Genomic DNA, 17,537 nt, shown 5'->3' with positions numbered 1-17,537 from the left:
GCTTGAACCTTTATATCTTCAGTAGAATATTATTTTATGCATTCATTAGGGGACAAAGTTTCCATGACCTGTGTCATTCATTGGAGAGTTAGGAAAACAGTAGCAGCCAAAAAACTAGCAGATCATGGGAAAATGGCTACATTGCTTAGACCCTACAGTTTCACATTGGTACAGCTTTTTTTTTTTTTGTTATGATAGTCACAGAGAGAGAGAGGTAGAGACATAGGCAGAGGGAGAAGCAGGCCCCATGCACCGGGAGCCCGATGTGGGATTCGATCCCGGGTCTCCAGGATCACGCCCTGGGCCAAAGGCAGGCGCTAAACCGCTGTGCCACCCAGGGATCCCTGGTACAGCTTTGTTCCCTGAAATGCATTTTTAGAGTTCAAGATTTATTTCTACTATCAACCACCAGCAGTGTCATTTGTATTGTTTCTAAACGTTTTTTTTTAGAGCACAACTTTTTTTTTTTTTTTTTTAAGATTTCATTTATTTTTGTAAGAAAGAGAGAGAGGGAGAAGCACGAGCCGGGGGAAGGGCAGAGGGACAGGGAGAAGCAGACTCCTCGCTGAGCAGGGAGCCCCATGTGATTTGGGGCTCGATCTCAGGACCCTGAGATCATGACCTGAGCTAATGGCAGACAGCTTAACTAACTGAGCCTGCAGTCCCCCCCAACTGTTCTTTAATACCTTTACCGTCCATAGTTATAAATTATTTTTCAAAGGTTGTTTTTAGAGCTGTGTATTTAAAGTGCCTTTATTGAATTTTGCGTCAAAAAACCACTTGGGGGCAGCCCCGGTGCAGCGGTTTAGCACCACCTGCAGCCCAGGGCATGATCCTGGAGACCCTGGATCGAGTCCCATGTCAGGCTCTCTGCATGGAGCCAGCTTCTCCCTCTGCCTGTGTCTCTGCTTCTTGTTCTCTCTCTGTGTCTCTATGAATAAATAAATAAATTAAAAAGAAAAAAACCACTTGGTTGGGACGCCTAAGTGTGGCTCAGTGATTGAGCATCTGCCTTTGACTCAGGGTGTGATCCCAGAGTCCTGGGATCAAGTCCTGCATCAGGCTTCCTGCATGGAGCCTGCTTCTCCCTCCGCCTGTGTCTCTGCCTTTATCTCTGTATCTCGCATGAATAAATAAATTAAATCTTTAAAAAAAAACTTTAAAAAAAGAATACAGTCATCTCCATGATATTTTTGTATGCACCTCTCTTTTTAAAAGACTATTTATTTATTTGAATGAGAGAGAGAGAGAGAGGACGGACAGAGGGAAAGAATCCCAAAAAGAATCTCCACTAAGTGCAGGGCTCGATCTCACAACCCTGAGATCATGACTTGAGTCGAATTAAAGAGTTGGATGCTCGACCAACTGAGCCTCTGAGCCTCTGCATGCATCTCTTTGCTGGCATGTTTGTTTTCCCACAAAAACGCCATGAGTAGACATCATACCTTTTCATGTTTGACTTCCCAGTGACTAGTAGTACTACTTGTGCAGAGTAGATAACTCAACTTTTGAAGGAATAGCCTCTTAATAGCTATTGAATATTAATAAATAATTTAAGAGCCCCATCTCTGGGACCCATTGTAGATCTTATTGTCAGACTGCTAAATAGTTTTTGTATCATACTTCCAAGATTGAGAATTTGATTATGAGTCCTTTAAAATTCATCAAGGGCTTGATAGTGAATTCACTATAACTGTATTGAATGTGCTGTGGTCAAGGTTTTCCTTTTCTTGTTAATATTTATGTTAGGGTCCCCTGGGCAGGGGGGCAGTAAAGCATAGATTTATTTATGCATATTCATTTTGTGGGTAGAATACAAGGTGAACATTTGTTAGTACTATAGATGTTTAGTGTCTTACAAAGATGGCATTTCCAAATTATCCTGATTTCTCACATTTCAAAGGGTAAAATTTTATTTTACAATATAACTCTTGGGAATTATTTTTACAGTTGCAATATTTTTGAGATACTGAACGCAAACACATTTATGGTTTATGGTTTATTCAACATATAAAATGTTTCAATTTGCAAATTACAGGTATTTTAAACTGCCTTATTTATTTATTTATTTATTTATTTATTTATTTATTTATTTATTTATTTTAAAAAGATTTTATTTATTTATTCATGAGAGAGAGAGAGAGAGAGAGGCAGAGACACAGGCAGAGGGAGAAGCAGGTTCCATGCAGGGAGCCTGATGTGGGACTCGATCCCGGGTCTCCAGGATCAGACCCTGGGCTGAAGGCAGGCGCTAAACCACTGAGCCACCCGGACTGCCCTGCCTTATTTATATAAAGAGAACAGGATCTGTTCTGTGGACTAAGTCATTATGTGTTAAAATTTCTTTTTCTGCAGAGACGTCATTGAAAACAACATGGATTTTATGGGATTAATTGTAATGCAGAACAAATTAAAGCAAGAAACCCCTGCAGTACTTGAAGATTTGCATAAAGCCAACATTCGCACTGTCATGGTCACAGGTTAGACATTATAGAAGGACACAGGAAAAATTGAGAGTTCAGGTTATGGGATATTGTGGAATGATCAGTTAGTTATGAAAGTATATGGTGGCTCCATCCTACTTTGTCCCATTGTAGCTCAGAATGTTTTTTAAAGGTATAAGATAACTTTGCAGTACTCTTTTGAGGGCTAGCAAATTCTGTTTCTAGAAGTAGTAAAATGGTGAAGGGCATTTTGAAAAAAATTTAGATTCATATTTTTTATAGCAGTTGTATCTTGTGTTAGTTATTTGTAGATTTGTTTTCTCTATTAGAGCCTGTGATTCTAGGGGGTTAAGAGAATATTTTGTTCATTTTGGGGGTCTCCTGTAATTTTTAGAACTGTGCCAGATGGATGGAAAATGATTAATAATATTTGTTAGAATTATATTTTTACGTATAAAAGTATGTTTATTATCATTGCTTGAATTCATACTAGTGAAAATAGCCATTGTTTGATTGGTTTTTGATTTCTGATGACTATATCCAAATGATTTTCCTGGAATTATTATATTGTTGATATTAGATAATTCCCATTCCTTAGCTGTGTGAAATTGTGGCAGCTCTTAAGTATTTTTTTCTTAGTACATAATCAGAATTAAGATTATCACTTTATGGCTCTTGTGTGTTTACTAAGACCTGTATGGAAAAGGCAATTGACAATTTTTTGTTTTAGACTCTGAGATCGATGTAATAGCATACTTATTTACCACTATGTAGCTCAAGTAAAGAAATTTAATAGCATCCCAGCAATTCCTTGGTTCTAATGATTCCTCCTTCAAAACACTTTCCCTCTCAGTCTCTTCCCCTCTTTCCCTGCCATGACAGACTGTGGCCTTGTGTCCCACAGAAATAGTATGTGGAAACTGTGGGGACAGAAGGCCTATTACCCTTCAGTTCTGGCAGCAGTGGGCTTCCCAGACCTTTCCCTGCCTCTCACATACATTTATATTTTCTTGATCCTGTTCTTTCAGGGCTTTCTTTTCTCCTTTTCATGATGGAGAGGATGTCTGTTTTCTCTTCCTATCTTGTAAAGATTGTATTCTTGTTACCTTATCATTTTACTTCTGTAATCCATTCTTTTTTTTCCCTGTGATATTAGGTATTCTTGTACAGACCATCAGTCACTCCTAAGTTATTTCAACAAATATTTTTTGAGCACCTGCTATGTGTATAGCACTGTGCCAGGTGGTGTTGATGGTTACTACTAGTGCATGACGAAAAAGATTCACAATATATCTGGCTTTAAAAATTGTAGGTGAGAATGGTCTGTTAAGCATATGTGTGCTTCCGTTATTTGAGGCTTCCTTTGAAAAGTATGTTTCAATTTTAATTATTTTTAAGCTCCAAGAGTAAGACTGTCTGTATATTATCTTCTTGCCAAGCCCAATCATAGATCTTCTTGATAAGTATTAATTGCTGAAAACATTTATGAATACATTTATCTTCCTATTTTATTTGTATTTTCAATATTTTGAAAATTAGGTGACAACATGTTGACCGCTGTTTCTGTGGCTAGAGACTGTGGAATGATACTACCTCAGGACAAAGTTATTATTGCTGAAGCATTACCTCCAAAGGATGGGAAAGTTGCCAAAATAAATTGGCATTATGCAGACACTCTAACACCGTGCAGTAATTCATCAGCAATTGACTCAGAGGTAATGTCAAGAAGAATTTTCCCTTCTGAAGCTTGCTTGTTTGAATTTAGTCCGAAAAAATAAAGATGGTGCGTTAAAACAGAACACAACAAAAAACAAATGAAAACAGACACCTGGGCCACCTCCTCAGAGATTGATTCATTAGGATTCATTATCTTAAAAGATAATCCCAGACATTTATCCCGTTTTGATTTTTTTTTAAGATTTTATTTATTTATTCATGAGACACACAGAAAGAGAGAGGCAGAGACAGGCAGAAGCAGAGGGAGAAGCAGGCTCTATGCAGGGAGCCTGATGTGGGACTTGATCATACCCCGAGCTGAAGGCAGGTGCACTTAACCGCCGAGCCACCCAGGCATCCCTTAATTTTTTTTTTTTTTAAGATTTATTTATTTCAGAGAATGAGAGTCCAAGAATTGGGGGAGGGGCAGCAGGAGAGACTCCTCAAGCAGACTCCCTCCCTAGCGAGGAGCCCATGAGATCATAACCTGGGTTGAAACCAAGAGCGGTGGGGGGGAAGAAACCAAGAGTGGTTAACCGCTCTTAACTGAGCCATCCAGGTGCCCGTATCCTATTTTAAAGGTAATAATAAATGGTGCCAGTGGTCCATAATATTTAGTCCATGCATTATTTGAAACCAAAGCTGATTTTAGCCTTTTTTTTTTTTAATAACCACTAACGGCAGCTTGCCTTAAAATTTTCCTTTTACTTTTAACAAATGTTAAACTTTCATTGTTTTATGTAAAATATCAGATGAAAGACTTTAGCTTTAGATCAAATATATTTAAAATAGGATTTTGTTACTTGGTCTGGATGCCTAAATACAGTTTTGAATGTCTCATGCACAGGCTATTCCAATTAAACTGGTCCATGATAGCTTAGAGGATCTTCAGGTGACTCGTTATCATTTTGCAATGAATGGAAAATCATTTTCAGTGATATTGGAACATTTTCAAGACCTTGCTCCTAAGGTTAGTCACTTAGGTTTATGTATGTATGTGTTCACATGAGGACGTTGCAAACCATATTTTAAAGAAATTTGTATTTTTCCCAGTTGATGTTGCATGGCACTGTGTTTGCCCGTATGGCACCTGATCAGAAGACACAATTAATAGAAGCATTGCAAAATGTAGAGTAAGTATTGGTGGGGTTTTTTGTTTTTATGGATTATAATTTCATTTTCAAAACCAGAAAAGTAACTAATATTTCATGTGTATGGAGTTGTCACCTGTCAGTAGGTGATAACTCTAAGTGCCTTTTTAAGAGACTCATGTTCATTTATTTAGCTAAAGTATAATATCCATAATTCCTTTTCCAGGTAGTATCTGTAAGAAAGGCTTCATTCACTCAGCTTGTAGAAGTAGCTTCATAGTTTCTATTAATAATTACGTTTAAGTTTTATTTTTTATTTTTTTATTTTTATTTTTTATTTATTTTATTTATTTGTTTAAGTTTTAAAGGGAGAAATCTTTACCAATAGCCTTAAAAGTAGGTTACTAAAAACTGTACAAGCCCATGACCTTTGCTCTAAAATTAGGAAACTGAGATGCCAAATAAGAAACTGATTTGCCCAGCTTGTGACAGAAATGGGACAGTAACTCAGGTTATTTGGCTTGCAAGCTGGTGATGTTTGCAAAGCAACGTGCCTATGGTCATTGTGATAAATAGATTTTTTAGTTCCATTGGGGAGGTCTTGGTCTGTCAGCTCTTCATAATAAAATAACATATTGGGGAAATCTTAAGTTAAATGTTTGTTTTATAAAAGTAATCAAAATCTTAAAAAAAGTAATCAAAATCTTAACCTAATTTTTGTTTCTCAGTTACTTTGTTGGGATGTGCGGTGATGGTGCAAATGATTGTGGTGTAAGTATGGTTTTTGTGGTTTATAGTTCTTTCTTTAGCCTAAGTCATAGTCACAAAACGTAACCACTTTTCTTCTTCAACCATTAGGCTTTGAAGAGGGCGCATGGAGGCATTTCGTTATCAGAGCTCGAGGCTTCAGTGGCATCTCCCTTTACCTCCAAAACTCCTAGTATTTCTTGTGTGCCAAACCTTATCAGGTAGCACAAGTTGAAAATTTCACTATTATCTTTGTGGCTTGCTCTAATAATATAGAAAAAATGATAGAAATTAATATGAGTTTGTTGTAATGATGTATTATTAGTATATTCGATCTGTAAGTTCACTAGCAATAGGTTGCAACTTCTCTTTCGGTTCTGCTTGGCTTTAGTTCTTTTGTTAGAAAAGTGCTTTGTTGTAGCTGTTGAATGTTGATGTTCATCTGTTAAGATGTAATTGTGATTTGGAAGAGTTCAGATGCTTTTATTCACATGCCAACATTTGTTTTCACAGGGAAGGCCGTGCTGCTTTAATGACTTCTTTCTGTGTGTTTAAATTTATGGCTTTGTACAGCATTATACAGTACTTCAGTGTTACTCTGCTATATTCTGTGAGTACCGTCATTGCTTATAGAGATGGTGCTTTTATTAAGGCATTTGAACCAAAAAATGAGTATGTTTGCATCCACTAAGTATGGAACTTACATAACTAGCCCCTATAAATTTTCATTTAGTTTATTATATTTTGAGTAGCAGATTGAAAATCTCATTAGTCTAGAACAGCATTTTCTTTAACGTTGATGACTGTGGTTAGGACCCTATGAATAAAAGGTGATTGTAATTTTTTTCCTTTAGTGCAGATTGGGAATTCTTCAAAATGTCAAGCTGTGACATATTTCGGATTTGTAGTTAACTTTGCTATATATTTACAGAAAAAGGTCAGAAGAAGGAAAGATGTTTCAGCAGTAGTTTGTAGGACTTTCTGTATTTGGAGAAAAAATGTACACAAGTGACATCTATAGGTATACTCCATCAGATTTGATAATTGAAGTGATCTCACTTTAGAATTTTCTCAAAACAAATGTGACATCCCAGGGAGTCTTTGTGAAACTATCCCTTTCTACCATTTGTAGAAAGGATCAGGGAGGATGGTGTTAGATAGTCTTAGGAAGCTTTGAGATACTAATTTTCAAGAGTGTTGAATATTCTAAGTACAAGCTTCTGGTTTTGTTTTGTTTTGTTTTTGCCAAAAAACTTAAATTTTTACTGAATGAATGTTTAGAAGCTGCCTTTTATATTAGTAAATTGAATCTTTGCAAATGCGTGTTATTTTTTACTAATATAAAAGGTAATTGTATTTTAACTTTTAAGCAGGTCTAAGTGTCACTTTAAAGTTGTCTTTATTGGTGGTGGGAGGAGGGAGATACTAAAACCAAGGAGGAAAAATCTAAAGCTGGGGGAAAGTGATGTAAAAATAGTTTCTGAAAACTAATTATGTTTTAAAAATTACTTCTGTAGATCTTAAGTAACCTCGGAGACTTCCAGTTTCTCTTCATTGATCTGGCAATCATTTTGGTAGTGGTATTTACAAGTGAGTATTTTGCTTCGTTATTGGTTTAAAAGCATATGAAATTCTGATGTAACTCATTAAACTTTGGTAAATTTATAACAATAATTATAACACAGTGCATACTTCTTTAGATTCCTTGTAAATACTTCATTTACTATGAGTTGTTTTTAGTATATGTGCTGCCGAAGTGAGCACTACTACAAGTTGTTTTTATTTGTCCTAGTTGTTTTATTATTTTATTGTTCTTCATCTTTTCTAAAATATTTGAGAATAAGTTTGTGTAATCATGCCCCTTTGCATCCACATATTTTATTGTATATTGTCGCCAAAGTCATTCTCTTAGGTAATTAAACATAGTTATAAAGATGAGAAAGTTTAACGGTGATATAATATCTAATCCACAGCACATAATCAGATTTTGTCATATATCCCAATAATGTCCTTTCTACCTATTTTTTCCCCTTGTTCTCTAGACCCGAATCTAATCTAGGCTCACAAATTTCATTATCATGTCACTTTAGTCTTTTTTTTTTTTTTTAAATGATTTAAAAAATTTTTTGAGAGAGAGCAAGAGAGAACAGGTTGGGGGGCAGAGGGAGAGAGAAGCAGACTGTCCACTGAGCAGGGAGCCTGATCTGGGGCTTGATCCCAGGGTCCTGCGGTCATGACCTGAGCCAACGTAGGTGCCCCACTGTAGTGTTTTTTAAACCCAGAATATTACATCAGCCGTTTTGGGGGACATCTTGATGTTGACATTTATGAAAGAAGAAACCCCAGTTATATGGATTTGTCTGATTAGACATTAGACTCGGGCTGTGAGTTCTTGGCAGGAGGATTGCAATACTGTATCCTACGTACAGCATATGAGGGGACACAAGATGTTGGTTTATTTGGTCTTGGTGATTATATCAAAAGAAATGGTGTAATGGATATAACCCACTTAGTCAAATGAAAATTCACAAGTCCCTATTGGAAATAAATAGGGAGAGAAGGGAAAGCTCTGCCTGAGAGTAAAATGCAAACTAATAACTATAGAAGGAATAATGGACTTCGACCATGGAAAGACCCTGCTCTGACTGACCTTTTAGGCCAGATAATTCTTTTCAGTGTGTTAGAGGGTGCTAACCAGCATCTCTGGCCCCTACCTGCTAGATGCCAGTAACCCTGGCACATCATGTCTCATGTCATGATCTTGGGGTTCTGGGATCGAGTCCTGCATCAGGCTCCCTGCTCAGTAGGAAGCATGTTATTCTCCCTCTCCTTCTGCCCCTCCCCCTTGCTCATGTGCTCGTTCTCTCTCTCTTTCAAAATAAATAAAATCGGGATCCCTGGGTGGCGCAGTGGTTTGGCGCCTGCCTTTGGCCCAGGGCGCGATCCTGGAGACCCGGGATCGAATCCCACGTCGGGCTCCCGGTGCATGGAGCCTGCTTCTCCCTCTGCCTGTGTCTCTGCCTCTCTCTCTCTCTCTCTCTCTCTGTGACTATCATAAATAAATAAAAATTAAAAAAAATTGTTTAAAAAAAAACAAAATAAATAAAATCTTTAAAAAACCAACAAAAACGAAGGTTGAAAGCTATATAAGCATAACAGTAACTTAAAAAAGGGCTTTGAACGCTTATTAAGGTGATAACCACCAAGTTTCTCCACTATAATTTCTGCTCTTCTCTTTGTAATTTTATTATGTAATCTGTAGAAAAATACTGAAACAATGAAAAATCCTGTTCCTCATTAAATTTTCACTCACTAGTTTTAGTATCCACTAAAGATTGTTTAACCCAGTGGTTCTCAACCAACATGATTTTGCCCCCCAGAGAACATCTGACAATGTCTGGAGGTATTTTTGGTTGTCAGAACTGAGCCACCAGGCACCCTGTTTTCAACCTTCGTTAATGTCTCCTTTTTGTTATGTGTTAATGTCTTAAGAGGAAGAAATATGTATTATTACTGTAGCTTTGCAATTAAAGATGCAAAAATAAATTCTTAAACATAGAAGGATGTTGATTAAAATTATAGTTTATATGTTTATGTTTAGTATTCTTGTACTAGCGTTTCAGTAGGCTAATAGAAAAGTACTTGTGAGGCACTTTTGAAAAAGCCTAAATTGTATGTTTTTACAGATGATTTAAATATGTATGACATCTGGATTGGCTTTGGGATTTGGGACATTTTTCATATTAAAGATTTGTTAGATGGAACGAATTTAAGTTCCTAAATGAATCTGATTTTGTATTTTATAGCAACCTGTTTAGATAAAAACGTCTTTTTTTCCTCCTCAATATAGTGAGTTTAAATCCCGCCTGGAAGGAACTTGTGGCACAAAGACCACCCTCAGGTCTTATATCCGGGGCCCTTCTCTTCTCCGTTTTGTCTCAGATCATCATCTGCATTGGATTTCAATCTTTGGGATTTTTTTGGGTCAAGCAGCAACCTTGGTATGAAGTATGGCATCCACAATCAGAGTAAGTTGGTCAATCCATTTTAAAAATCTTGTGCAAAATGTGTTGGAACATATATGCGTGTAAAAATAAGTTTTAAGGGCAGCCCCCGGTGGTGCAGCGGTTTAGCGCCATCTGCAGCTCAGGGCGTGATCCTGGAGACCCCGGATCAAGTCCCACGTCAGGCTCTCTGCATGGAGCCTGCTTCTCCCTCTGCCTGTGTCTCTGCCTCTCATTCTCTCTCTGTGTCTCTATGAATAAATAAATAAAAAGTCTTTAAAAAAAAAAAAGTTTTAAAATTATTTACAAATTCCCCAGCAGGGACACCTGGGTGGCTGGGTGGTTGACGTCTGCCTTCAGCTCAGGGCATGATCCCGGGGTCCTGGAGTCCCGCGTCGGGCTCCCTGCAGGGAGCCTGCTTCTCCCTCTACCTGTGTCTCTGCCTCTCTGTGTCTCTCATGAATAAATAAATAAGATCTTTAAAAACAAAATGTTCCCAAGCTGCTTGATTATATAATTAAGTTATTTGGCCTGTATTTGACTTTACAACATAATAACTCCTTTTATTTCTAGAAATGTGGTCAGGCGTGGTGGTCGTCATAATTATTACCAAGATGAGACTATTGGATCAGTTTCCTAATTAGCTACTGAGCCTTACTTTCCTTATCTGTAAAATGAAAAGATTGAAATTAGTAGAGTCTTCTAAACCCACAATGTTTGTGCCTCTAACTTTTCCAAATTTAGGAAAGACATTTTAAGACCTATAAAAACTTGTAAAAAAGTACTAAGTGCTTCTCTTATTTATGGGTATTCTATCAGTCACAGATTATGATAAAATTATTTTAATGAATTAAACATGTAAGCTGGGGTGCCTGGGTGGGGTCAGTCAGTTAAGCATCTGACTCTTGATATTAGGGTTTTGAGTTCAAGCCCAAAAGTGGGCTCCACGTTGAGTGTGGAGTCTACTTAATTAAAACACACACAAAAAAAAAACGCCTTAAGCCCAGGGCGTGATCCTGGAGTCCCGGGATCGAGTCCCAAGTCGGGCTCCCTGCATGGAGCCTGCTTCTCCCTCGGCCTGTGTGTCTGCTTTCTCTCTCATAAATCAATCAATCAATCTTAAAAAAAAAGGTTGTAGGAAACCAAGAAATTTAACATTACTGTTTGCCTGTGTGTACGTATAAACACTACGCACCCAAGGGAATAGATGGAATTGTTTGGGGGAAGCTTTCCAGAATTCATTTGTACGGATTAACATTTTATTAGTACTTGCCTGTGCTTTTATAATTAATGTTTTAGTGCTGGTTGTTAAGTGTGTTGGACAGTCCTGCCCACCTGGAAGCAGAGCTGAGAGCATGCCGTAGAGAGGAGGTTGGGGCCCATCTCAGTGCTAAAGTGCTTTGCTGGGTGTTTATTTATAAGAGTCCTCTTCCCCATTCTTCACAGAAACCCTGTGATGGCACAGGCGGTATCTATCCTTACAGATCAGGAAACTGGGGCTCAGAAATGAAAGAATATTTCCTCAGTTAAGCTAAAAAATGGTAGAGTTAATAAGGTCAAACCTAAGGTCTGTTAACCATTACTGTGTTTCTTTGTTTGTTTGTTTGTTTTCTTTTGATTCCAGTATGGTCAACTTACAGTGTTATATTACTTTTATCCCCAAATTTAAAAAGTGAGAGGAGCTTATTAAATATGAAGTTTCTTCTAGTTTTTTTTTAAACTGACTAGAATGTGACTAAGAAAGAGACCCTTAACTCTATTGCCTGTTCTACATATTTTTATCTTGATATCATTGAAATTTTTCCTACAAAAAACCTTATTTCTATGTATATTATGAGAGTGATTCAAAAGCAGTTAAAAGAATTTTTTTCTTTAAGAATTTACTTATTTATTCATGAGAGACACAGAGAGAGAGAGAGGCAGAGAGACACAGGCAGAGGGAGAAGCAGGCTCCATGCAGGGAGCCCGATGTGGGACTCGATCCCGGGTCTGCAGGATCACGCCCCAGGCTGAAGGCAGACACTCAACCGCTGAGCCACCTGGGCATCCTCGAAAATTGATTTCTTTTGGGAAATGAGAATGGTATTTAGTAATGTAAAATATTTTTGTGTTCTAGTGCTTGTAATACAACGAGAAGCCTATATTGGAATTCTTCTTCACATTTGTACAATGAAACTGAACTTGATACGCGTAATATACAAAATTATGAAAATACCACAGTGTTTTTTATCTCCAGTTTTCAGTACCTCATAGTGGCAATTGCCTTTTCAAAAGGAAAACCCTTCAGGCAGCCTTGCTACAAGAATTGTAAGTTTGGCATATGTGATTTTTATCCTGCTTCGTTTCTTTAAAAATGTTGTAGGAAGAGTAGAGTTAAACTGTTCTTTCAAAATGAAATAGGTCTTCACAAATAGAATGAACCTAGTGATTTAGGTGTTTACTGTCTTGTTTTGTTCTCATGGTAGCTGCCACTCTAAAGTTTAAAATTGAAGCCACCAGTTCTAAACATTCCTGGTTTTCACATCCAATTGCTTCTGGCTCCAGCTTTTATTTTTACAGCCCATTGCAGACAGAGTTAGAATTAGAAGCAGGAACAGAGGTTCTTCATTTGGAACAGTGGATATTATATTTTGCTTCTGGGTGGTCTGCACAGTGCCAGCTGTCTTTTTGTCATTTTGACCCTGGTACAAGACAGTATTCACCTGGAATCCTTCATTTGTGTCACCTTTGCATCCACTTTGCTTAAAGGGCCAGTAGAATGGAGTCTTATGCCTGTGTTGACTCATCTAACTATAGCAATCAGAGATAGCATTTTGATTGATCAAAATTAGGGGTTATGGGGAAAAAAATCAATGACTATAAATTGCCAATTTTCAAAAAGTTGAGAATATACTAATATATGGGATGACTTAATTTTTGTCATAAAGAACTTTAGATTTTTGCAGTATCAATGAATGAACAGTAATTCTTTTGCTGTAGTAGAAAGAAATGCCACTGTTCTGGTTGGCAAACTCAGGTCACAGATTTCGGTATATCCTAGACGTAAGTAACAACTACTAGCATTTATTTCTATCATGAGAGTTTACAGAGCATTTTCTCATATATTTAATTTGTAATTGTCCACTATGTGGTTTGTAGGTCAAGTTTTATTTCTACTTTGGACAGGTAAGACTGTTCAAGTATTAATAATGTTGAAATCTGATTTTATGCTTTTCTTTTACAAAAACTGATATTGGGGTGTCTAGGTGCTGCAGTTGAGTGTCTGACTCTTGGTTTTAGCTCAGGTTGTGATCTCGGTCATGGGATTGAGGCCCGCATCCGTGATGTGAAGCTTTTCTCAGGGTTCTCTGTCCCTCTCCTGTTGCCCCTCCCTCGACCAAATAAATAAATTAAAAACAACAACAACAACAAAAGCCTCTGATATTATCTAACAAGTAGAAACTGTATTACTGAAAAGCATATTGGAAGCATGCTTTGGAAAAAAAAGCCTTCCATAGAAGTTCAAAAGCTTCTGAGTACTTCATAACTAAAGTTAGCTTTAGTTAAGGTGAACTTAAAGTTGACATACATGTTTTATTTTTAGTTCCATATTTTAAAATTTCAAGGATATTTAGCATGCCCAAGGGTAGCTAAAACTTCTCGTCAGAGAATAATGCTCTCTTTGTATAAGAAAACTGGTGTTCAAAAAAAAAAAAAGAAAACTGGTGTTCAGACTGTAAGTAAGACAGCCATGTCAGAAAGTTAATTTTATAGATCTAAGTAAATCAACCCTATCTATCCATGCCACTCCAATTAAAAAGAGAGATTATTAATTGCCAATTTTTAAAATGGATCTTTTGTATTGGAAAATTTCAAGAAATTTAAAAGCTTTGTATTACTGTTTAATTTTGTATTAAGATATTTTGTATTTGCATGTAAATTCAAATTGACTTGAATAAATAATAAACTCAGTTGTTGATCATTGGACTATTTTTTTAAGATGTGTATTAAAAATTATGTTTTAGCAAAAATATACCCACAAAAACCTTTGTCCTTAATATAAGCAGCTTGTGCATGTCTGGTGGATAAACGGAAGTGCATACTGTCTTAAAATATGCCTCCTGAAAAAGTAAAATAGGAACACTAAAGACAGCATACACGTATTTTGCTGATTTTCACATCTTGTCTGTCATTAGAGTTCCTTAATCTTTCCATTACTGATGAATAAAGAAGTAGGGGGGGAAAAGCAGTGATAGGAATAGTCTAACAGTATAAAGAAATAATACAGCATAAGGTATAAGTAGAGCTGGGAATGAGTGAGGCTTTACTAGAGCTGACATAAGTCTTCTTTCTTTGCTAGGACTTGCTGGTGCTATTCTCTGTGTCTTAACAGTGAAACGTATTAAACCTATTTTGAGATTATTGTTTAAAAAAATTAATCTCAATCTTAGGCATGTTAGGCATTCTCGTCAGAGTGTTTTTGTACTCTTTTGTACTCTTGGATTCTGAATCAAACTGAATTGCAGTCTGCAGTGACCCATTTTCAGCTTCAGCTTATTAGCCCAGTTATATTTTTCTCCTTTGACCATGGGCCGTGATGATACAGGCTTAATTCTTAGAGTCTCATTTAACTAGATGTGATCTCTTGGATTTGGCTTTCTTTTTTGCTACAGCGTCTTACTTGAGTCCTATAACTTCCTGCTTGTGACATCCAAGTCCGGTCTGCGAAGACCTCACTACTGGACTGCCAGTATTTCTCCTCCTCTGGGTCTATATTTTTTCCTGTTCCTCTGCCAGGCCTGAATTGATTGGAGCAGATACCTAGAGACTCTGCAGGATAAGGTGGCCTTTCAAAGATAAACTGAATAATAAGGAAGTAGGGTTAGGAATAAAAAGACTTGAAATTTGTGGTTATAAGTCAGAAGACCCCAGTTCATATTTTTGAGGAAGGAACAAGAGAAGTATATATCAGAGTCATGAACGAGTATTGTAAGTTTATTTATTCTATGTAAGGCTTTATTTCTGAGTTACATACTAAGGGGAACGTAAAGGAACTCCTTTATGATGCCTGATTTTGATGCCATATGCCATCAAAACCAACTGGTTTTGATGAACAAATCTGTGATGCCATAAGCTGAGACACGGTTCATAATAACTTGAATTTACAAATGCTTTGCATTTGAAGGCCTAAGTCTACTCTTTCCTCTGGTATCCTCATCATATCCTCATCTTATTAGTTGAAATACCTCAGCTCCTAGGGATGTGTTCATGTTCACACAGCTTTGTGGTGGAATCTAAATGTTTACCTTAAGGAACGTTCTCCCCTTATCTCCAGTCACCACCAACACAGAATTAGTTTTGATCACTTAGTCTTCTTGTGAAGAGCATTACTTGTACTTCAGTAGCGATGCCAGGAGAGTCGAGGAGCGGAGAGCACAGTCTGCTAGAATCTCCGTAGCTCTCAAAAATGAATACCTGGTTTTCCCATTCTTGGTTTCTCTGTTTATCTTTTCATTTCGGTGATTATTTACATTGGCCACCCATGCGCGTCCCTGTCAGATTCCTTCTAATAGCGCCTCTTTCTTTACCCTGGCTAAAGAAAGGGAAGGTTTAAATACTTATTTTCTGCTTCACATGGATATCTTGGCAGGTTTTTAGACGTGTGATCAAAGGGAGTGGCTTTAGGAGAAAGAGGAAAATTTGAGAAACGCTGTTGAGGTGGATGTAAGAAGTTTATGAGCCTGAGTAAAAAATTGTTTTCTGGCAACATGTCAGGAACTAGATGACAAATCTCTTTTGTGTATAGCTGTAAAAATGCAGTAAAATTTGGAAAACATTCAATATGGGCTATTACTATTTTGAAACCACTTTTTCTGTCTCTGTGTCTCTCTGGCATTTGTATTCTGACCATTTCTTCTTTTTCTGATTTTGTCTTTTGTGTGTTTCTGTACTTACAACTACCACTTTTCCAAATGCTTTTTTTTTTTAACTGACCACATTAACTCTTTGAATAACTATATAACTTATGTATTGCCTTAGCTGCTACATTTATTGAATAAAATGTTAATGTTTTCTGTTTATAGTTTAGTAGTGTGTTTTAAAAATAAAAATCCAGGGAAAAATTTTTTAAATCTAACATGTGTCCCAGATTTTTCATCCTGTTGGTCAGTGACTCATAATTAAAGTTCCCCTACTTTGGCATGGATGTTAAATAATACAACTTTCTGCCTAAGTTGTTAGAACAATAAATATGTATATTAATATATATAAACAATAACTATATATGTTATTTCTGCAGAGCAATGAATGATATTGGCCTATGGTTTTGAAACTGACATATTAACAGTGTTTATACTTATAAATGACTCCTATATTTAAAAATAGTATGAGATCCCTCATTTACAGTCCATAGAATAGTATATTAACTTCTTTATCCAATCTGAAGGATTTCTGATAAAATTTTGGTTCCACATGGTATTAATAAAATTTGAGTTTCAAGATAACCTCAGAAAAGATTTTGTAAATAAATATCCAGGCCAAAGAAAAAAGGGAAAAGAGTTGGAGAATACCAATATAATGGGGAAATTTCTGAGCCTTAAGGCTCATTATATAAATAAGAGTCTGCTTGTTTATGTGCAAATGTATGCATGCATATACACAGTTAGCAAATGGCCATAAGCAGGGATTTTTGAGTTGGAGAGTAATGGGAAGTACTGCTGGATTGAATTTACCATTTCTAGCTACTGCAGCAAGCAGAATAGTTCACATTTAAAATAGTAAATCAACTCAGTTTCTGGGTTTTAACTAACGTTTTCTGTGGCAATATTTTTACAGAGGAAGTCATTGAGAAAGTGGGATTCCCCTAACAGAAATATACTTAGAGGCAAATTAGAATGCCTCTATTTAGGATTATAACATACCTAATACTGGGAGTAACAATGTTATTCAGTATTTTTATAGTCAACAGTAATTAGTCCATACATGTTTTAAATGATAATCTCAGTTTGCTCTGCATAGGCTAGTCTCCTGTCTTTGAATTATATATGGTCTTGATTATCTTATAAAGTAGCTATCTATCTGGGGAAATTAGAAATAAGTGTCCATAAAAGTCTGTCTCTTATTTTTATAAATGCTGATTATGTCTGTTTCACATAAATGAATTCTTTGGGCCTAAATGATGTACTGTAGTCTAGGAAATAACAAAACACACACTTTATATATTTTACCAACCTAAATAGATGTATTCAAAACCAGATCTAGGATTGCTAGTATATCAGTTGTTATTATATATGCATTTTTTTAAAGGAACTTCTAATTTAATTGTTTTACTTTCTTTTTCAGATTTTTTTGTTGTGTCTGTGATTATTTTGTATGTTTTCATATTACTCATCATGTTGCATCCAGTTGCCTCTATTGACCAGGTTCTTCAGGTAAGGGTTCAGCACATCAATTATTATTGGTTGTCTAAGGGTGATAATATCTAGGAGAGCAGTAGTAAGACAGGAACAGAAAATGACGTGTTAGTATTATGTGGTTCTTACACAGCCAGATGGGAC

General features: G+C 36.5%; 1 protein-coding gene across 8 annotated transcripts in view; it reads left to right on the top strand.

Moving 5' to 3' along the window:
- Positions 1-17,537, top strand: part of ATP13A3 (ATPase 13A3) — a 98,436-nt gene that overhangs the window by 64,852 nt on the left and 16,047 nt on the right. For all 8 annotated transcript variants that reach the window (XM_072812106.1, XM_072812107.1, XM_072812108.1 and 5 more), the window contains 11 exons: positions 2,356-2,480; positions 3,984-4,159; positions 5,008-5,130; positions 5,214-5,293; positions 5,980-6,022; positions 6,110-6,219; positions 6,512-6,608; positions 7,516-7,588; positions 9,849-10,026; positions 12,119-12,309; positions 17,323-17,411. In XM_072812106.1, coding sequence (XP_072668207.1) covers positions 2,356-2,480; positions 3,984-4,159; positions 5,008-5,130; positions 5,214-5,293; positions 5,980-6,022; positions 6,110-6,219; positions 6,512-6,608; positions 7,516-7,588; positions 9,849-10,026; positions 12,119-12,309; positions 17,323-17,411 — 1,285 coding nt within the window. The remainder of the gene's footprint in view (positions 1-2,355; positions 2,481-3,983; positions 4,160-5,007; positions 5,131-5,213; positions 5,294-5,979; positions 6,023-6,109; positions 6,220-6,511; positions 6,609-7,515; positions 7,589-9,848; positions 10,027-12,118; positions 12,310-17,322; positions 17,412-17,537) is intronic.

The sequence above is a fragment of the Canis lupus genome, chromosome 35 (genome assembly GCF_048164855.1).
Source record: "Canis lupus baileyi chromosome 35, mCanLup2.hap1, whole genome shotgun sequence".
Classification (NCBI taxonomy): Eukaryota; Metazoa; Chordata; class Mammalia; order Carnivora; family Canidae; genus Canis; species Canis lupus.
Note: the sequence above shows the minus strand (reverse complement) of the source record. Positions and strands in the feature narration are given on the sequence as shown.